This window comes from Pan troglodytes, chromosome 10 (assembly GCF_028858775.2).
Source record: "Pan troglodytes isolate AG18354 chromosome 10, NHGRI_mPanTro3-v2.0_pri, whole genome shotgun sequence".
NCBI classification, from domain to species: Eukaryota; Metazoa; Chordata; class Mammalia; order Primates; family Hominidae; genus Pan; species Pan troglodytes.
Window position 1 is genome coordinate 117,432,432 of NC_072408.2, and position 16,523 is coordinate 117,448,954.

General features: G+C 42.8%; 1 protein-coding gene across 16 annotated transcripts in view; it reads left to right on the forward strand.

Moving 5' to 3' along the window:
* TCTN1 (tectonic family member 1) overlaps positions 1 to 16,523 on the forward strand; it is a 35,089-nt gene that overhangs the window by 6,005 nt on the left and 12,561 nt on the right. For all 16 annotated transcript variants that reach the window (XR_001708282.4, XR_001708283.4, XM_054663538.2 and 13 more), the window contains 5 exons: positions 6,331 to 6,461; positions 8,733 to 8,884; positions 12,461 to 12,548; positions 14,658 to 14,767; positions 16,449 to 16,469. Coding sequence is in view for 14 of the 16 variants with exons in the window: in XM_054663538.2 (XP_054519513.1) it covers positions 6,331 to 6,461; positions 8,733 to 8,884; positions 12,461 to 12,548; positions 14,658 to 14,767; positions 16,449 to 16,469 (502 nt within the window). In the remaining 2 variants the exon portion in view is untranslated. The remainder of the gene's footprint in view (positions 1 to 6,330; positions 6,462 to 8,732; positions 8,885 to 12,460; positions 12,549 to 14,657; positions 14,768 to 16,448; positions 16,470 to 16,523) is intronic.

Here is a 16,523-nt window from a genome sequence, read left to right on the forward strand (position 1 = left end):
CAGGCTTAAAAACCCAAACCTGATTTCCAGTGTTTTGCATCGTTCTGAAGCCATACCGTCCAAACAAATATGTAAAAAAGTAGCTATCCCTGGCAGGGCGCAGTGGCTCACGCCTGTAATCCCAGCACTTTGGGAGGCTGAGGTGGGTGGATCACGAGGTCAGGAGATTGGGACCATTCTGGCTAACACGGTGAAACCCCGTCTCTACTAAAAATCCAAAAAAATTAGCCGGGCGTGTTGGCGGGCACCTGTGGTCCCAGCTACTCGGGAGGCTGAGGCAGGAGAATGGCGTGAACCCGGGAGGCAGAGCTTGCAGTGAGCAGAGATTGCGCTACTGCACTCTAGCCTGGGCGACAGAGCGAGACTCGGTCTCAAAAAAAAAAAAAAGTAGCTATCCCTTATTTGCATTCAGCCAGGTGACTGTGCAGGCAAAAGAGAAGAGAGAATATACATTAAAATAATGTAATGAAACCTCTGTGTTTGAAGATTGAATTACATTTCAATTTGAGTTGTAGACAGTGGTCACATTTTTTGTATCAGTGAATTAGTATAGCCTAGGGTGAAAAGTGCATTTTGATTTCACAGCTTTTGTTGTGGACATAGTATTTGTAACAAAAAATTAGATAAGAAATCTGTACTTTTCTGATATGTAAATGTACCAGGAATTCTCACAGTTCGCATTGTATAGAACAATGAAAAATGACATTTCCAGCTGATTATAAGGTAAATAAATAATCTGTTCTGAATGATCTCTTGTAATTGAGGTTTCAAGCCTTCTTTTTTTTTTTTTTATGAGATGGAGTCTCGCTCTGTTGCCCAGGCTGGAGTGCAGTGGTGTGATAGTGGCTCACTGCAACCTCCGCCTCCTGGCTTCAAGCAATTCTCTTGTCTCAGCCTCCTGAGTAGCTGGGACTATAGGTGCACGCCACGATGCCTGGCGTATTTTTAGTAGAGGTGGGGTTTCACCATATTGGTCAGGCTACTCTCGAACTCCTGACCTCAGGTGATCCGCCCTCCTTGGCCTCCCAAAGTGCTGGGATTTCAGGTGTAAGCCAACGCGCCCAGCTTCAAGGCTTTTTGAAAAACTAGCAGCACTTAGAAGAGGCTCATTAATTCAGGATGGGACCAACTTAGTATTCAGAGATAGCTAATTTAAATTTAGCCTTATAGCAAGTTTTAGCAATTGATACTTGATAGGTGAACCCTTTTAAGAAGTACAATGGGTTTTTCCTGTGAGAAACTATTTTATTGACCAATGGGATTTTGAGCCTATTTCTAGTATTGTAAAAATGCTCAGAGAACAGGGCAATGTAGTCAGATTAATTTTCTGGCTACCTGGCCTGTAGCATGTTTCAGTATTTGTTGAAAGTCATTCTGTTTTCCTCCCTTTAGTAAATACAGGAGCCTGAAAGTGCTCCAACTTGGGGCTATTTTTTTTTTTTTTTGAGACAGAGTCTTGCTCTGTTGCCCAGGCTGGAGTGCAGTGCCTCCATCTCGGCTCACTGCAACCTCTGCCTGCTGGCTTCAAGCAATTTTCCTGCCTCAGCCTTCCAACGAGCTGGGAATACAGGCGTGTGCCACCATGCCCAGCTAATTTTTTGTATTTTTAGTAGAGACAGGGTTTCACCGTGTTAGCCAGGCTGGTCTCGAACTTCTGACCTCGTGATCCGCCCACCTCGGCCTCCCAAAGTGCTGGGATTACAGGCGTGAGCCACTGCGCCTAGCCTGGAAGATCTCTTTTCTCCTTAACCATTAGTACCTAGTAGAGCTCCTGCCACATAGTGGACCCTCATTAAGAATGAGTTGAATTGGCTGGGCATGGTGTCTCACGCCTGTAATCCCAGCACTTTGGGAGGCTGAGGCATGTGGATCACTTGAGGTCAGGAGTTAGAGACCAGCCTGGCCAAGATAGTGAAACCCCGTCTCTACTAAAAATACAAAAATCAGCTGGGCGTGGTGGTGGGTGCCTGTAATCCCAGCTACTCAGGGGGCTGAGGTGGGAGAATCGCTTGAACCTGGGAGGCAGAGGTTGCAGGAGCCAAGATCGCACCATTGCACTCTAGCCCGGGCAACAAGAGCGAAACTCCATCAAAAAAAAAAAAATAATGATAATGAGTTGAATGGATGAATGAATTTCTCCCTTCCACCTCTAACTGATTTCCTAGTGTCCCTTGTTGACTTCCTCTACCATTAGTCTTTTAGGCCGACACCAGGCCAAAAACCTGGAGGCTCCCCTGACCCTTGCCTCTTCCTTTCCTTTTCCTGTCTCAGCAGTCTTTCCTTTCTCCCAACCTTTCTTGAGCACCTCCTGAATGCCAGCACCAGGGACATAAAGATGAGTTAGGCACTCTCCTGCCTTCAAAGAGCTTACCGTCGAGTAAGGGAGACAGAGGAGTGGATGGCAGTTTCTACATCAAGCATGATGAGAAGGCAGAGGAATGGCATCTAACTCAGCCCCACTAAGGAATGCTCCCCAGAAAACAGGAGCTGAGCTGAGTCCTGAAGGACACGTGGAAGATGGTCAGCATGGACTGAGGGGAAGGGCATTCCAGGCAGAGGGAACTGCGTGGACAGAGATGGGGGGATGCGGGATGGCCTGCTTAACTGCAGGTAACTCAGTGTGGCCAGAAGAGGGGTGGGGTGAGAGGAGTGTAGGAAAGAGATCAGGGGTCAGGTCCCCAGGGGCCTTGTGTATATGCTAAGGGGTTTGGACTCTGTCCTGAAGTCCACAGGGCCTGGGTTGTAAGAGGATCAGATTCCCATCTTATGTAATTCTGCAGCATCATATGCAGTGGATCACAAGGCCAAGCCTGGTGGCAGAGAACCAAGTAAAAAGCTATTGCAGATACGGATTAACGGTTTCCCTCCCCATCCTCCCCAAAAGCTGTGACAGTGGGGCTAGGGAGAAGTATCTAGATCTGATGATGATACTGAAATACTGCACAGGATTGGGGAGGTGGCTGACTGGAGGGGAGTAAGGAATCCCATTCTGTGGAGCCTTCCATCACTCTAGCCCTCGTGGTCGTCCATCCCTGCTCCTGCTTTATGAGCTCACACCTCATCCTGTCAAGCACTCACTAAAAGACCTTCAGAAGTTCTCATTATCTATAGGCTTCTTAGCCTGGATTCAGATTCATTCCCACCTTCTTTCAGAGCCTATCACCTGCTACCAGCCATCTCAAATCCACTCCAGCCCAACCTTGGTACTCAGAGTTTCCCAAAGACCATGAGTCGTTACCCAGCCTTGGCCATTGCCGTTCTTGCACTTGGATTTGCTTCCCATTCCTACTGTCTGTCTGATTTCTACTTATCCTTTAAGGCCCAGTAAAAACGGAATGATAATATCCAGTCTTGGCAAGGGTACAGGGAAATAGGCACTCTTACTACAGTGTTGGTGAGAATGTATATTGCGCCCTTCTAGAGGGCAATCTGGGAGTGTGTCTCAGAAGCTTTAAATAATGTTACCTGCCTTTTGGTTTAGCAGTTCCAGTTCAGGAAACATATCCTAAGGAAACAACTGGAGACAGTCATAAAGATGTATGTATAAGGATGTCATTATAGCATTACATATAATTGGGGAAAATTAGAAACCTAAACCTAAACCAACGATCATAGCTCGCTGTAACCTTGCTCCTGGGCTCAAGCAGTCCTCCTACCTCAGCCTCCCAAGTAGTTAGAACTATAAGCATCTGCCAGCATGCCGGGCTAATTTTTTCTTTGTTTTCTGTAGAGATAGGGGTCTGTGTTGCCCAGGCTGGTCTTGAACTCCTGGCCTCAAGTGATCCTCCCCAGCCTCCCAAAATGCTGGGATTACAGGCATGAGCCACGGTGCTTGGGCTGTACCATATCCATATCTATATTGGTTAAACAAATTGGGGTATTAATAGGCTGGTATACGATGATGAAGCCACTTATAATATTGTAAGTGCATATTAGGCATTATATATTAAGTGAGAAAAGCCTTAAAACAGTATGTAGAATATGGTCCCATTTTTATTATGACTATCTCTATACTATTATCTGTCTGTCCAGCTATCTGTCTATTTTTTTTTTTTTTTTTTTAGAGACAAAAATCTCACTTTGTGGCCCAGGCTGGTCTTGAACTCCTGGCTTCAAGTGATCCTCCTGCCATGGCCTCCCAAAGTACTGGCATTGTAGGCGTGAGCCACTGTGCCCAGCCTCTATGTTTTTTTGAGATAGGTCTTGCTCTGTCACCCAGGCTGGAGTGCAGTGACACGATCATAGCTCACTGTAACCTTGCTCCTGGGCTCAAGCAGTCCTCCTACCTCAGCCTCCCAAGTAGTTAGTATTACAGGCATCTGCCAGCATGCCGGACTAATTTTTTCTTTGTTTTTTGTAGAGATAGGGGTCTGTGTTGCCCAGGCTGGTCTTGAACTCCTGGCCTCAAGTGATCCTCCTCAGCCTCCCAAAATGCTGGGATTACAGGCATGAGCCATGGTGCTTGGCCCGTATCTGTATCTATAGCAAATTGACTGGGATTTGTCAAATTTGGGATTGGTTGAAGACTTAACTCATAACTTCTTTTTTTTTTTTTTTTTGGGAGAGAGAGTCTCACTCTGTCGCCCAGGCTGGAGTGCAGTGGCACGATCTTGGCTCACTGCAACCTCCCAGGTTCAAGCAATACTCCTGCCTCAGTCTCCCCAGCAGCTGGAACTACAGGCACATGCCACCACGCCTGGCTAATTTATTTTTGTATTTTTAGTAGAGACAGGGTTTCGCCATGTTGGCCAGACTGGTCTTGAATGCCTGACCTGAGGTGATCCGCTCACCTCGGCCTCCCAAAGTGCTGGGATTACAGGCATGATCCACTGTGCCTGGTCCTGTACCATAACTTGTAAGCACTAAACCTTCCAGATGACTGATCTCAGGTGATCCACCCACCTCGGCCTCCCAAAGTGCTGGGATTAGAGGCATGAGCCACTGTGCCTGGCCCTGTACCATAACTTATAAGCATTAAACCTTCCAGATGACTCCACATTTTCTTATTCTCACAGCCCTTTGAAGACAGCTTTATTCTAAAGACAAGGAATTTGGATCTATTCTGGGTACTTTTAAACAATCTGAAGGTCTGCAAAATTTTATCTAATTGATGCTATCAGAGTTTATAAAGTTCACTGACATAAAAATTATACCCTGATCTATGTTCTTGACAAGATTTCCTTAAAGGTTATTCTACTTGTCTCAATTTTGTTTTTTTCTGTTAGAGGAAAAAGTTTTAAATGCCAAGCTTTTTCTTTTTTAAAAAGAGATGAGGATCTCACTATGTTGCCAGACTGGCCTCGAACTCCTAACCTCAAGTGAGCCTCGCATCTTAACCTCCTGAGTAGTTGGTAATACAGGTGCATGCTACTGTGACTGGCCCAAATGCAAAATATTTCAACACAGAATAAACTAAATAAAAATGGATTCAGTCAGGTGTGGTGACTCATGCCTGTAATCCCAGCACTTTGGGAGGCTGAGGCAGGTGGATCATCTAAGGTAAGGAGTTTGAGACCAGCCTGGCCAACATGGTGAAACCCTGTCTCTAATAAAAATACAAAAATTAGCCAGGCATGGCAGTGCACACCTGTAGTCCCAGCTACTCGGGAGGCTGAGGCAGGAGAATCACTTGAACCCAAGAGGCAGAGGTTGCAGTGACCCGAGATCGTGCCACTGCACTCCAGCCTGGGAGAGTGAGACTACATCTCAAAAAAAAGGATTCAATTTTTTTTTTTTTTTTTGAGATGGAGTCTCACTCTGTCACCAGGCTTGAGTGCAGTGGCGCGATCTCGGGTCACTGCAACCTCTGCCTCTTGGGTTCAAGCGATGTTCGTGCCTCAGCCTCCCTAGTAGCTGGGATTACAGGCACCCACCACCACGCCCAGCTAATTTTTGTATTTTTAGTGGAGATGGGGTTTTACCATCTTGGCCAGGCTGGTCTCCATCTCCTGACCTTGTGATCCGCCTACCTCGGCCTCCCAAAGTGCTGGGATTACAGGTGTGAGCCACCGTGCCCAGCCGGATTCAATTCTAATATGCTTTCTTTTTTCTTTCTTTCTTTTTTTTTTTTTTTGTGAGACAGAGTCTTGCTCTGTTGCCCAGGCTAGAGTGCAGTGGCGCGATCTTGGCTCACTGCCAGCTCTGCCTCCTGGGTTCATGCCATTCTCCTGCCTCAGCCTCCCAAGTAGCTGGGACGTCATGCTTTCATAAATGTCCTCCACGTAACTGTTAACATAGTACAGTACAAGCATCTGACAGTTTTAAAATAATTTTGCTAAGATTGTGTGCTTATGTCTTGTAACTTTGTATTATTATTTTTTTAATTTTCAGGGGTGACAGCCAGTTTTGTAGTCAAAAAGCAGTCATCTATTCATTGAATTTTACAGCAAACCCACCTCAAAGAGTATTTGAACTTGTTGACCAGATTAATCCATCTATTTTCTGCATTCATATTACAAACTGTAAGTATTTGACATTGATATATTTTGTGAAGCTCTGGAAAATTTTTCTCAAAGTTATGGAAAAATGTGTCAGATTTATTCTATGATTATGATTATGGTTTTTTTGAGACAGAGTCTTGCTCTGTCACCCAGGCTGGCCTGCAGTGGTGCAATCTCGGCTCACTGCAACCTCCACCTCCCAGATTCAAGTGATTCTCCTGCCTCAGCCTACTGAGTAGCTGGGATTACAGGTGCCTGCCACCATGCCTGGATAATTTTTGTGTGTGCGTGTTTTTTTTTTTTGAGACGGAGTTTCGCTCTTGTTGCCCAGGCTGGAGTGCAACGGCTCGATCTCAGCTCATCACAAATCCTCTGCCTCTTGGGTTCAAGTGAGTCTCCTGCCTCAGCCTCCCAAGTAGCTGGGATTACAGGCATGGGCCACCATGCCTGGCCAGTTTTGTATTTTTAGTAGAGACGGGGTTTCTCCATGTTGGTCAGGCTGGTCTCGAACTCCCGACCTCAGGTGATCCACCTGCCTTGGCCTCCCAACGTGCTGGGATTACAGGTGTGAGCCACTGTGCCCAGCCCTATTATTACTATTTTTTCTTTCTTTCTTTTTTCTTTTTTTTTTTTTTTGAGGCAGAGTCTCACTCTGTTGCCCAGGTTGGAAAGCAGTGGCACGTTCTCAGCTCACTGCAACCTCTGCCTCCCGGGTTCAAGTGAGTCTCCTGCCTCAGCCTCCCGAGTAGCTGAGATTACAGGTACCTGCCACCACACCCAGCTAATTTTTTATTTTTAGTAGAGACAGGGTTTCACCATGTTGGCGAGGCTGGTCTCAAACTCCTGACCTTAAATGATCCTCCTGCCTCGGCCTCTCAAAATGCCGAGATTACAGGTGTGAGCTGCCTTGTCCAGCCCTCAGTTAGATTTAAAGCAATTATTCTGTTTTGCTATATGTATAGTGTATATCTTTAGAGACCATTTCACAGGTAATAGGAAGTAACTTTATAGACCTGTGGGCATGCACATTTTCTTTAAAAGTAATTATGATTGTGTAGTTGTCTTTCGAAACCGTATACTTATCTCAAAAGTGTTTATAATATGCAGACATACATAGGAATCTAGGTTTCTATATATACATGTGTTTTTTTAACTTTATTTCCTCCTGGTTTAATGGTTGAAAATCAGGCTCAGCTTTGAACATTACCTGTGGTTTCTATTTCCTTTTTTCTTTTATTTTTACTAAGAATATTTGCATGAAAACAGGATCTTTATTTTTATCTGAGCATTTAGCTCAAATATATGTCTAGATCCAAAGTACATGTACATGTAAAATGTTATCAGGATATCAAAGATCAGAGACACGTTTATGCTTTTATTTGTCAAATTCTGTCATATTTTCAGAATATCTTTATAGATTTTGGTTTTGTTCTCTTGTGATTGAAAACAGGCAGATGCTCTGTGTGATTTGTAATCTGAAGTGATAACTGGCCAGTGACTGTCAGGTTCTCTGTCGTAACACCAGCCCAGTGAACATGCCAGCCTGCTTCCTTCTCTCTCTTCTGTACACAGCACGTTTTGCTCCAGGACTTTCACGGTGGCTGTGTGAGAGTAGAAGTCGGATTCTTTCATTCCCATAGCCATCCGGAGAGAGCTTCTCCTTACAGGTTGATACAGCAAACTCATCAGTCCAGGGGCTAGAGAAATAGACAGATTATTATTGGCTTCTGTTTACTGTTTACTTGTAAGTGCTACAAACTATTACTTCCCCATTATTAGAAGAAGCAGGCTGAGTCTGGAGGTCCTGTTTGTTTAATAAGCTTTAAAAAATCCTGGGAGAAGTGAATATGGAAAAATACACTTTTTTTTTTTTTTTTTTTTTTTTGAGATGGAGTCTCACTGTGTCACCCAGGCTGGAGTGCAGTGGCGCTATCTCAGCTCACTGCAACCTCTGCCTGCTGGGTTTCAGCGATTCTCCTGCCTCAGCCTCCTGAGTAGCTGAGATTACAGGTGCACACCACCATGACTGGCTAATTTTTGTATTTTTATTAGAGACAGGATTTCACCGTGTTGGCCAGGCTGGTCTCAAACTCCTGACCTCAGGCAGTCCGCCCGCCTTGGCCTCCCAAAGTGTTGAGATTACAGGCGTGAGCCCATGCGCCCAGCCAAGACACTATTTGTTTTTTACATCAGCCTTGATGCTATTAAAAACTTTCCAAAACCTTTATATAGGTCATACATATTATACATATATTTTATACCGATTTAAAATACTGTTTTTTTTAAAAACAGATAAACCTGCATTATCCTTTATTAATCCAGAAGTACCTGATGAAAACAATTTTGATACATTGATGAAAACATCTGATGGTTTTACATTGAATGCTGAATCATATATTTCCTTCACAACCAAACTGGATATTCCTACTGCTGCTAAATATGAGGTGAGCCTGAACTTGATTGATTCTTTTCATCCCATCACAAATATCTTTCCTTGTAAGTTAATTTTCAAGGTTACCAGGAAAACTGGGTTCCCTGAGACAGAGTTGATATTATAGACTAAAAAACTTAATGTTCATGCCTACAAATCAAAGATCATGAAAATTAAAACTGAATATTTGAAGATGGATTAAAGACTTAAATGTAAGACCTAAAACCATACAAACCCTAGAAGAAAACCCAGGCAATACCATTCAGGACATAGACATGGGCAAAGACGTCATGAGTAAAACAACCAAAAGCAATGGCAACAAAAGCCAAAATTGACAAATGGGATCTAATTAAACTAAAGAGCTTCTGCACAGCAAAAGAAACTATCATCAGAGTGAATATGTGACCTACAGAATGGGAAAAAATTTTTGCAATCTATCCATATGACAAAGGGCTAATATCCAGAATCTACAAGGAACTTAAATAAATTTACAAGAAAAAAACAACCCCATCAAAAAGTGGGTGAAGGATATGAATAGACACTTTTCAAAAGAAGACATTTAAGTGGCCAACGAACCTATGAAAAAAGGCTCATCATCACTGGTCATTAGAGAAATGCAAATCAAAACTGCAGTCAGATACCATCTCACGCCAGTTAGAATGACGATTATTAAAAAGTCAGGAAACAACAGGTGCTGGAGAGGATGTGGAGAAATAGGAACGCTTTTACACTGTTGGGTGGGAGTGTAAATTATTTCAACCATTGTGGAAGACAGTGCGGCGATTCCTCAAGGATCTAGAACCTAAAATACCATCTGACCCAGCAATTCCATTACTGAGTATATACCCAAAGGATTATAAATCATTCTATAAAGACACACGCACACGTATGTTTATTGCAGCACTATTCACAATAGCAAAGACTTGGAACCAACCCAAATGTCCATCAGTGATAGACTGGGTGAAGAAAATGTGGCACATACACAACATGGAATGCTAAGCAGCCATAAAAAAGGATGAGTTCATGTCCTTTGTAGGGACATGGATGAAGCTGGAAACCATCATTCTCAGCAAACTAACACGGAACAGAAAACCAAACATCGCATGTTCTCACTCATAAGTGGGAGTTGAACAATGAGAACACATGGACACAGGGAGGGGAACATCACACACACGGGCCTGTCGGAGGGTGGTGGGCTAGGGGAGGGGATAGCACTAGGAGAAACACCTAATGTAGATGATGGGTTGATGAGTGCAGTAAACCACCATGGCACGTGTATACCTATGTAACAAACCTGCATGTTCTGCACCCGTTATCCCAGAACTTAAAATATAATAATAAAAATAAAACTGAATATTTGAATTCTGAATAGAGGATTTAAGGTTGTTTATTCTGTGATAAACTTGTATTTTGTCTCTTCAGAGTTCTTTGTTCTCCTCAACCTTAAAAGATGCAGCAAAATGCTTGAGGCATGTTGCTGAGATCATGGAGTAGATTGGTTGGTTGTCTGGTCATCTTCTCAAAATTGTATTTACTTTTACAGATCTTGGAAGATGTGTGCTGTTTTATGTCTATTCAGTAGTACACCTTTAAATGGGACACATATTAACTGAATGAACCTTAACTCTTTTGGAAGCATCTTTTTAAAAGCAAAGTATAAAAGCAACATGTACTAGTTCTAAAAGTTCAACGTATAGAGGCATATAAGTAAAAGTTGAAAGATCCCTGTATCCATTAATATTCATACTGCAAATCACTTTGAAGAGATTGGTGTGTATTCTTCCTGATTTTTAAATATGTCTATTATAATGTATATATGGTGTTGTATAGAAGTGGGATTTATAGGTATCCACATTGTTCTAGAAAATTCCTTTTTCAGTGATGATAAATCATGTGCGTCTTCCCATGTCAATATAAAATTTACCATTGAGCATTTTCCATGTGCCAGGCACTGTGAAGAGCTTTTCAGGCATTACTTCATGCACCCCCCTGGGAGGGATGCACCATTGTCTCCATTTACCTGATGAGAAAAACTTAGGCACAGGAAAGCAACTTGTCAGAACTAGTGATAGAGCTGCATTGTTGTTGTTGTTGTTGTTTTTGAGATGGAGTCTTGCTGTGTCGCCCAGGCTGGAGTGCAGTGGTGTGATCTTGGCTCACTGCAACCTCCGCCTCTCAGGTTCAAGCAATTCTCCCACCTCAGCCTCCCAAGTAGCTGGGATTGCAGGCACCTGCCATCATGATCAGCTAATTTTTGTATTTTTGTAGAGATGGGGTTTCATCATGTTGGCCAGGCTGGTCTTCAGCTAATTTTTGTGTTTTTGTAGAGACGGGGTTTCACCATGTTGGCCAGGCTGGTCTTGAACTCCTGACCTCAGGTAATCCGCTCGCCTCGGCCTCCCAAAGTGCTGGGATTACAGATGTGAGCCACTGCACCCAGCCCTAGAGCTGTAGTTTACAAAATATTCTTGGCTGGGCGTGGTGGCTCACGCCTATAATCCCAGCACTTTGGGAGGCCGAGGCAGGCAAATCACTTGAGGTCAGGAGTTCCACACCAGCCTGGACAATATAGTGAAACCCCGTGTCTACTAAAAATACAAAAATTAGCTGGGCGTGGTGGTGCGTGCCTGTAGTTCCAGCTACTTGAAAGGCTGAGGCATGAGGATCGCTTGAACCCAGGAAGCGGAGGTTGCAGTGAGCTGAGATCATGCCACTGCACTCCAGCCTGGGCAATAGAGCAAGACTCCATCTCAAAAACAAACAAACAAACAAAGCCAAAATATTATTTTCTGTGTATGTATCTGAGCTGTTCCACTCTTAACAGACATGTTTCCAGTTTTTGCTGTTATCCACAATGAACATTCTCATATATACATACATTTTTGTACACTTCACTGATTAAATCCTTAGGATACGTTCCTATAAATGAGTTAGTTTGGTAAAAATGAATGGAAAATTTAAATATTGATACCAGATTGCCCTCCAGAAAAATTGCAGTGCTTTACACTCCCAGCTCCAGTGAGTGGGAGGAGTTGTTTCCCATACTCCTGCTGGCACTAAAGCATTTGGATAAACTTTCAAGTTCGAGGAAATTGGCTATAAGCCTAATAGCTATTAATCTGGGTTTTGAAGATTGGAAAATAATTTTGTGGGTTTGGTTTTGGGAAAGAAGGCATTCTTTCATAAAACTGATTTATAAAAAATTGATTTTTATGATTTTAATGTATACTGTATATGTTATTTAAATAATTAATGCTAGCAAAAAATAATTCTCTCACCCCTGTGTCCAGCCACCTAGTTCCTGTCTGCAGAGGCAGATCGTTATGTCATTGTCTCATGTACCCTTCCAGAGGAATTCCATGACTAAGAAGCCTGCAAATACAGTAACATGCACATACAGAAACACATCCTTTTAAAAATGGCGACACAACTAGATGTGAGCTTCTTGAGGGCAAGGACCACATCTGTTTTTTGCTCATCACTGTGTCCCTGATGCCTGCAGTGCTGCTTGGCACATTGTGGGTGCCCAGTAAGTGTTGAATGAATACTTTAATTACACCATAACGACTGTTGGTTGTTGTGTTTGCAGTATGGGGTTCCTCTGCAGACTTCAGATTCGTTTCTGAGATTTCCTTCGTCCCTGACATCATCTCTGTGCACTGATAATAACCCTGCAGGTAAGAAAGTGGTCGTTCTTCTTTCCTTAGACATTTGCTGTTATTATTAGGTTGGTGGAAAAGTAGTTGCGGTTTTTGCCATTAAAAGTAATGACCAAAATCACAATTATTTTTGCACCAACTTAATACTTTACATTTGTAGTAGTCATAATTAAACAGGCCTCGTAACTAAAAACAGAATCTTCGGGTTAAAAGAGGCCTCAAAGGTCATGTAGTTCAATTTCTCACCCAGGGCCAGTCTTTTCTACCACATGCAGTCACTGCTTGAGCACTTGTAGTGATGGGGAACTGACTACCTGAAAACAGCTCACTCAATTGTTTAACACTTCCAGTTGTTGGAAAGTTCTAAAGCATATCAACAGCTAACCATTATTAAGCACATATTGTGTGCTGGGTATTGTGTTAAGTGCTTGTATGTGTTTTCCCTTAAATACTCTCTGTAATCCCTTGAGGCCAGGTTAGTATCTCCATTTTTTAGAGCAGGAAACAGAGATGTACAGTTTCTTGTTCAGGCTCACTCAGGTGGTGGTGGAGCAGGAATGGACCCCATGCAGTTGGCCTGCAGCCTGTGCTCCCCTATGCTCCTCTCCATTCAGGAGCCTCCAAGAGTTTGCAGAATGGCCCCCTAGGCAGTGGAAGGCAGCAGGCTTGGCTCTCCCATCCCCAAGGGGCCTCACTATGAAGAAGCTAAGTAATGGACGATAGGAATGTATTCTGTATTCTGCTGAAAAGACAAATGTATTCTGCTGAAAAGACAATCTTGCACACACGAAGAACAGTGTAAATTAAAACCAAACCAAAGGCTGAGTGTGGCGGCTATGCCTGTAATCCCAGCACTTTGGGAGGCTGAGGTGGGCAGATTGCTTGAGATTAGGAGTTTGAGCCTGGGCAACATAGCGAAACCCTGTCTTTATAAAAAATACAAAAATTAGCCAGACATAGTGGTGCACATCTGTAGTTCCAGCTACTCAGGAGGCTGAGGTAGGAGGATTGCTTGAGCCAGGGAGGTGGAGGTTGCAGTGAGCTGAAATTGCACCACTGCACTCCATCCTGGGTGACAGAACAAGACCCTGTCTCAAAGAAAAAAAAAAAAAAAGAAAAACCAAAAACAACTCCCCCTCCCCTGCAACAAAACCTAAAAACCAAACTGAGATACCATTTTACCCTGTCAGATTGGCAAAACTCAAAAAAACTGAAGCTGTGGGGAAATAGGCAGTCCACCTACATAGCTGGTGAGACTGTAAATTGGTACAACCTTGGTGAAGGGCAACTTAGCAATTTGTATCCAGATTAGAAATGAATGTGCTCTTCAACCCAGCTGTTCTACTTCCAGGAGTTGATCCTACAGAAATGCTGGCCAATATGCAAAATAATAGATTGCAGCATTGTTGGTGGTAGCAAAGATGGAGACAACTTAAGTGTTCATTAATAGGGAACTGGTATAATAATTATGCCACATCTATAATACTAATTATCCCCAAGAAAGGAGGAGCTGCTTCATGTAAAGACAGGCCAATCTCCAAGATATATTGTTCAGTAAACAAACTGAGGGGCAGAATAGTGTATATATTGTACATTTGTTTCCAAAAGGGGAAAGAAATAATAATAAAAATATATGTATGTTTTTTACACACATATTTGTTTTTATTTCCATAGAATATTTCTAGAAAGAGACACAAGAAGCCTCATGCCAGTTGCCTCTGGAGAAGGGGACTGGTGGTAGCTGGGGGGCAGGACAAGAATTGGAGGGGGATTTACTCATTATCTTTTTGTGCTTTTTGAATTTTGAAACTCATGAATGTATTCTTTTTGAAAAGTAATTTAAAACATTGTAGGCCAGGCATACTGGTTCACACCTGTAATCCCAGCACTCTGGGAGGCCGAGGCGAGAGGATCACTTGAGGTGAGGAGTTTGAGACCAGTCTGGGCAACACGGTGAAACCTTGTCTCTACTAAAAAAACAAAACAAACAATAACAAAATTGTATATCTGTGTTGTAACTTATTTTACAGTTTTACCTAGATTAAAACTTTTTAGTTGCCATTGGAAAATTGAAAAATTTCTTCTCTTTTGTATTTTTTTTTCCTTGGGAATGTTAATGATTTCTAGCGTTTCTGGTGAACCAGGCTGTTAAGTGCACCAGAAAAATAAATTTAGAACAGTGTGAAGAAATTGAAGCCCTCAGCATGGCTTTTTACAGCAGCCCGGAAATTCTGAGGGTAAGAATTATTTTGAAGTGGAACTTACTCATTAGGTATGTTTCTGTTCTTTCTGCGCTTTTAAAATATGACAAGTACAGAATAATTTCAGTACATGATTGACACTCGAGTTTAAATTTCTCCAGTACTTTTATATCAGTGATTATTGAAATAATCCTTTAAATAATTTTTTTTTATAGTTAGCTCATATTTTGCTTTTGTTGATTTTTTTCTTTCATTCATTTTGATGGTAACCAATATCTGTCTCCTGAATAAAAACAAATCTTTACGAATAACTAAAAACTTTAGAAATCATAAAAACATCTTCATGTCTGTGACAGAAATAATCTTATTAGCCCCAAAAAGGGCTCCCTCTCAGAAACAGGCCAGAAAAGAAGAGGAAATCCACTTTCTGGTTGGCAGATGACACAGGCAGTCAGGAAAGAACAGGAAATGGGAGAAGTGGGCATAATGGTGAAGGGGCCCCTTCTCTCTGGTTACAGTGACTGAACCCTAAACTGAAGAAATGATGAGGCCACTGGCCCACATGACAGATGAGATGGAGGGTGGCAAGGGAAGAAGACCTTTTTCAATGATTAAAAACCATATGATAGGCTGAGGCAGGAGGATCACTTGAGGCTAAGAGTTCAAGAACCAGCCTGGGCAACATAATGAGACCCTGTCCCTACAAAAAATAAAAAAAAAAAACCTTTTGTGTCATGGTTGTGCACACCTGTGGTCCCAGCTACTCAGGAGGCTAAGACAGGAGGATCACTTGATCCTAAGAGGCTGAGGTTGCAGTGAGCTAAGGTTGCAGTGAGCTATGATCGCACTCCAGCCTGGGTGACAGAGTGAGACCTGGTCTCTAACAAAACAAAACAACCCCCCCGCCAGAAACATACGATTATTGTCAAAGGGGTCCCCTTCCCAATTTCCTTTTTATGAGGGGTACAGGGGTAGGGTGGTTCATGGCACCATTATTTATCTGGACCTCAGTTTTTAGGATAAAATTTAACCTTTCCCTCTCCCCTCATTTTCTCTCTCCCTCTCTTGTGTAAGTCAGCCATCTAGGCTTGTGAATTCTTCTAGTTAGCTTGAGCTCACAGTTGTCTTGAAGCAATTCCTTGGGCATCCAGGTACAGTTCTCTTTCAGCACAGGTCTCTCCAAACAGGTCTATTTGTCTCCCTCCCCACGTTTCTCAGTGGGCCCTTCAGAAAGAAAGCTGCAGCTCTACTGGGGAGGCAAGAGCTTGTCATTGAGGAGGCTTGGGCCAGAGGCAGGAAGACCAGTTAGGAGGCTGTGGAAATCGCCTGGGCAAGCAATGGTGGCCTTCCAGCAAGGACAGGTGCAGTGAGAGTGACCAGGAGTGCAAGAACTGTGCTTCCCACAGTGCTTATGGCCGTGAGACCATGTGGAAATATACAATAATGACCCTGGAGCATGGAGCCTTCCTGAGACTAGCTTGGTGAGCTTCTACCTGGAGGAAATGAAGATAGAAGGAAAACGCAATGTGACCTCTTTGATTAGGACATAGATTCAAACACATGCAGATGGGGAGTCTTGATCAAGGAAATTCTGTTTTCTTCTTTGTGAAGCCTTTAATAAGATGAATATACTCTTCAACTCGAGATCTGAAAAAGCAATGAAAATACTTCTTTTTGTTGTACTTAACACAATTTTTTGTGGTTTCTTTTTATCTAGGTACCTGATTCAAGAAAAAAGGTAAGAGTATTTATTTATTTTTGTAATAGAAAGTAGGAAAGTTTATAATACTGT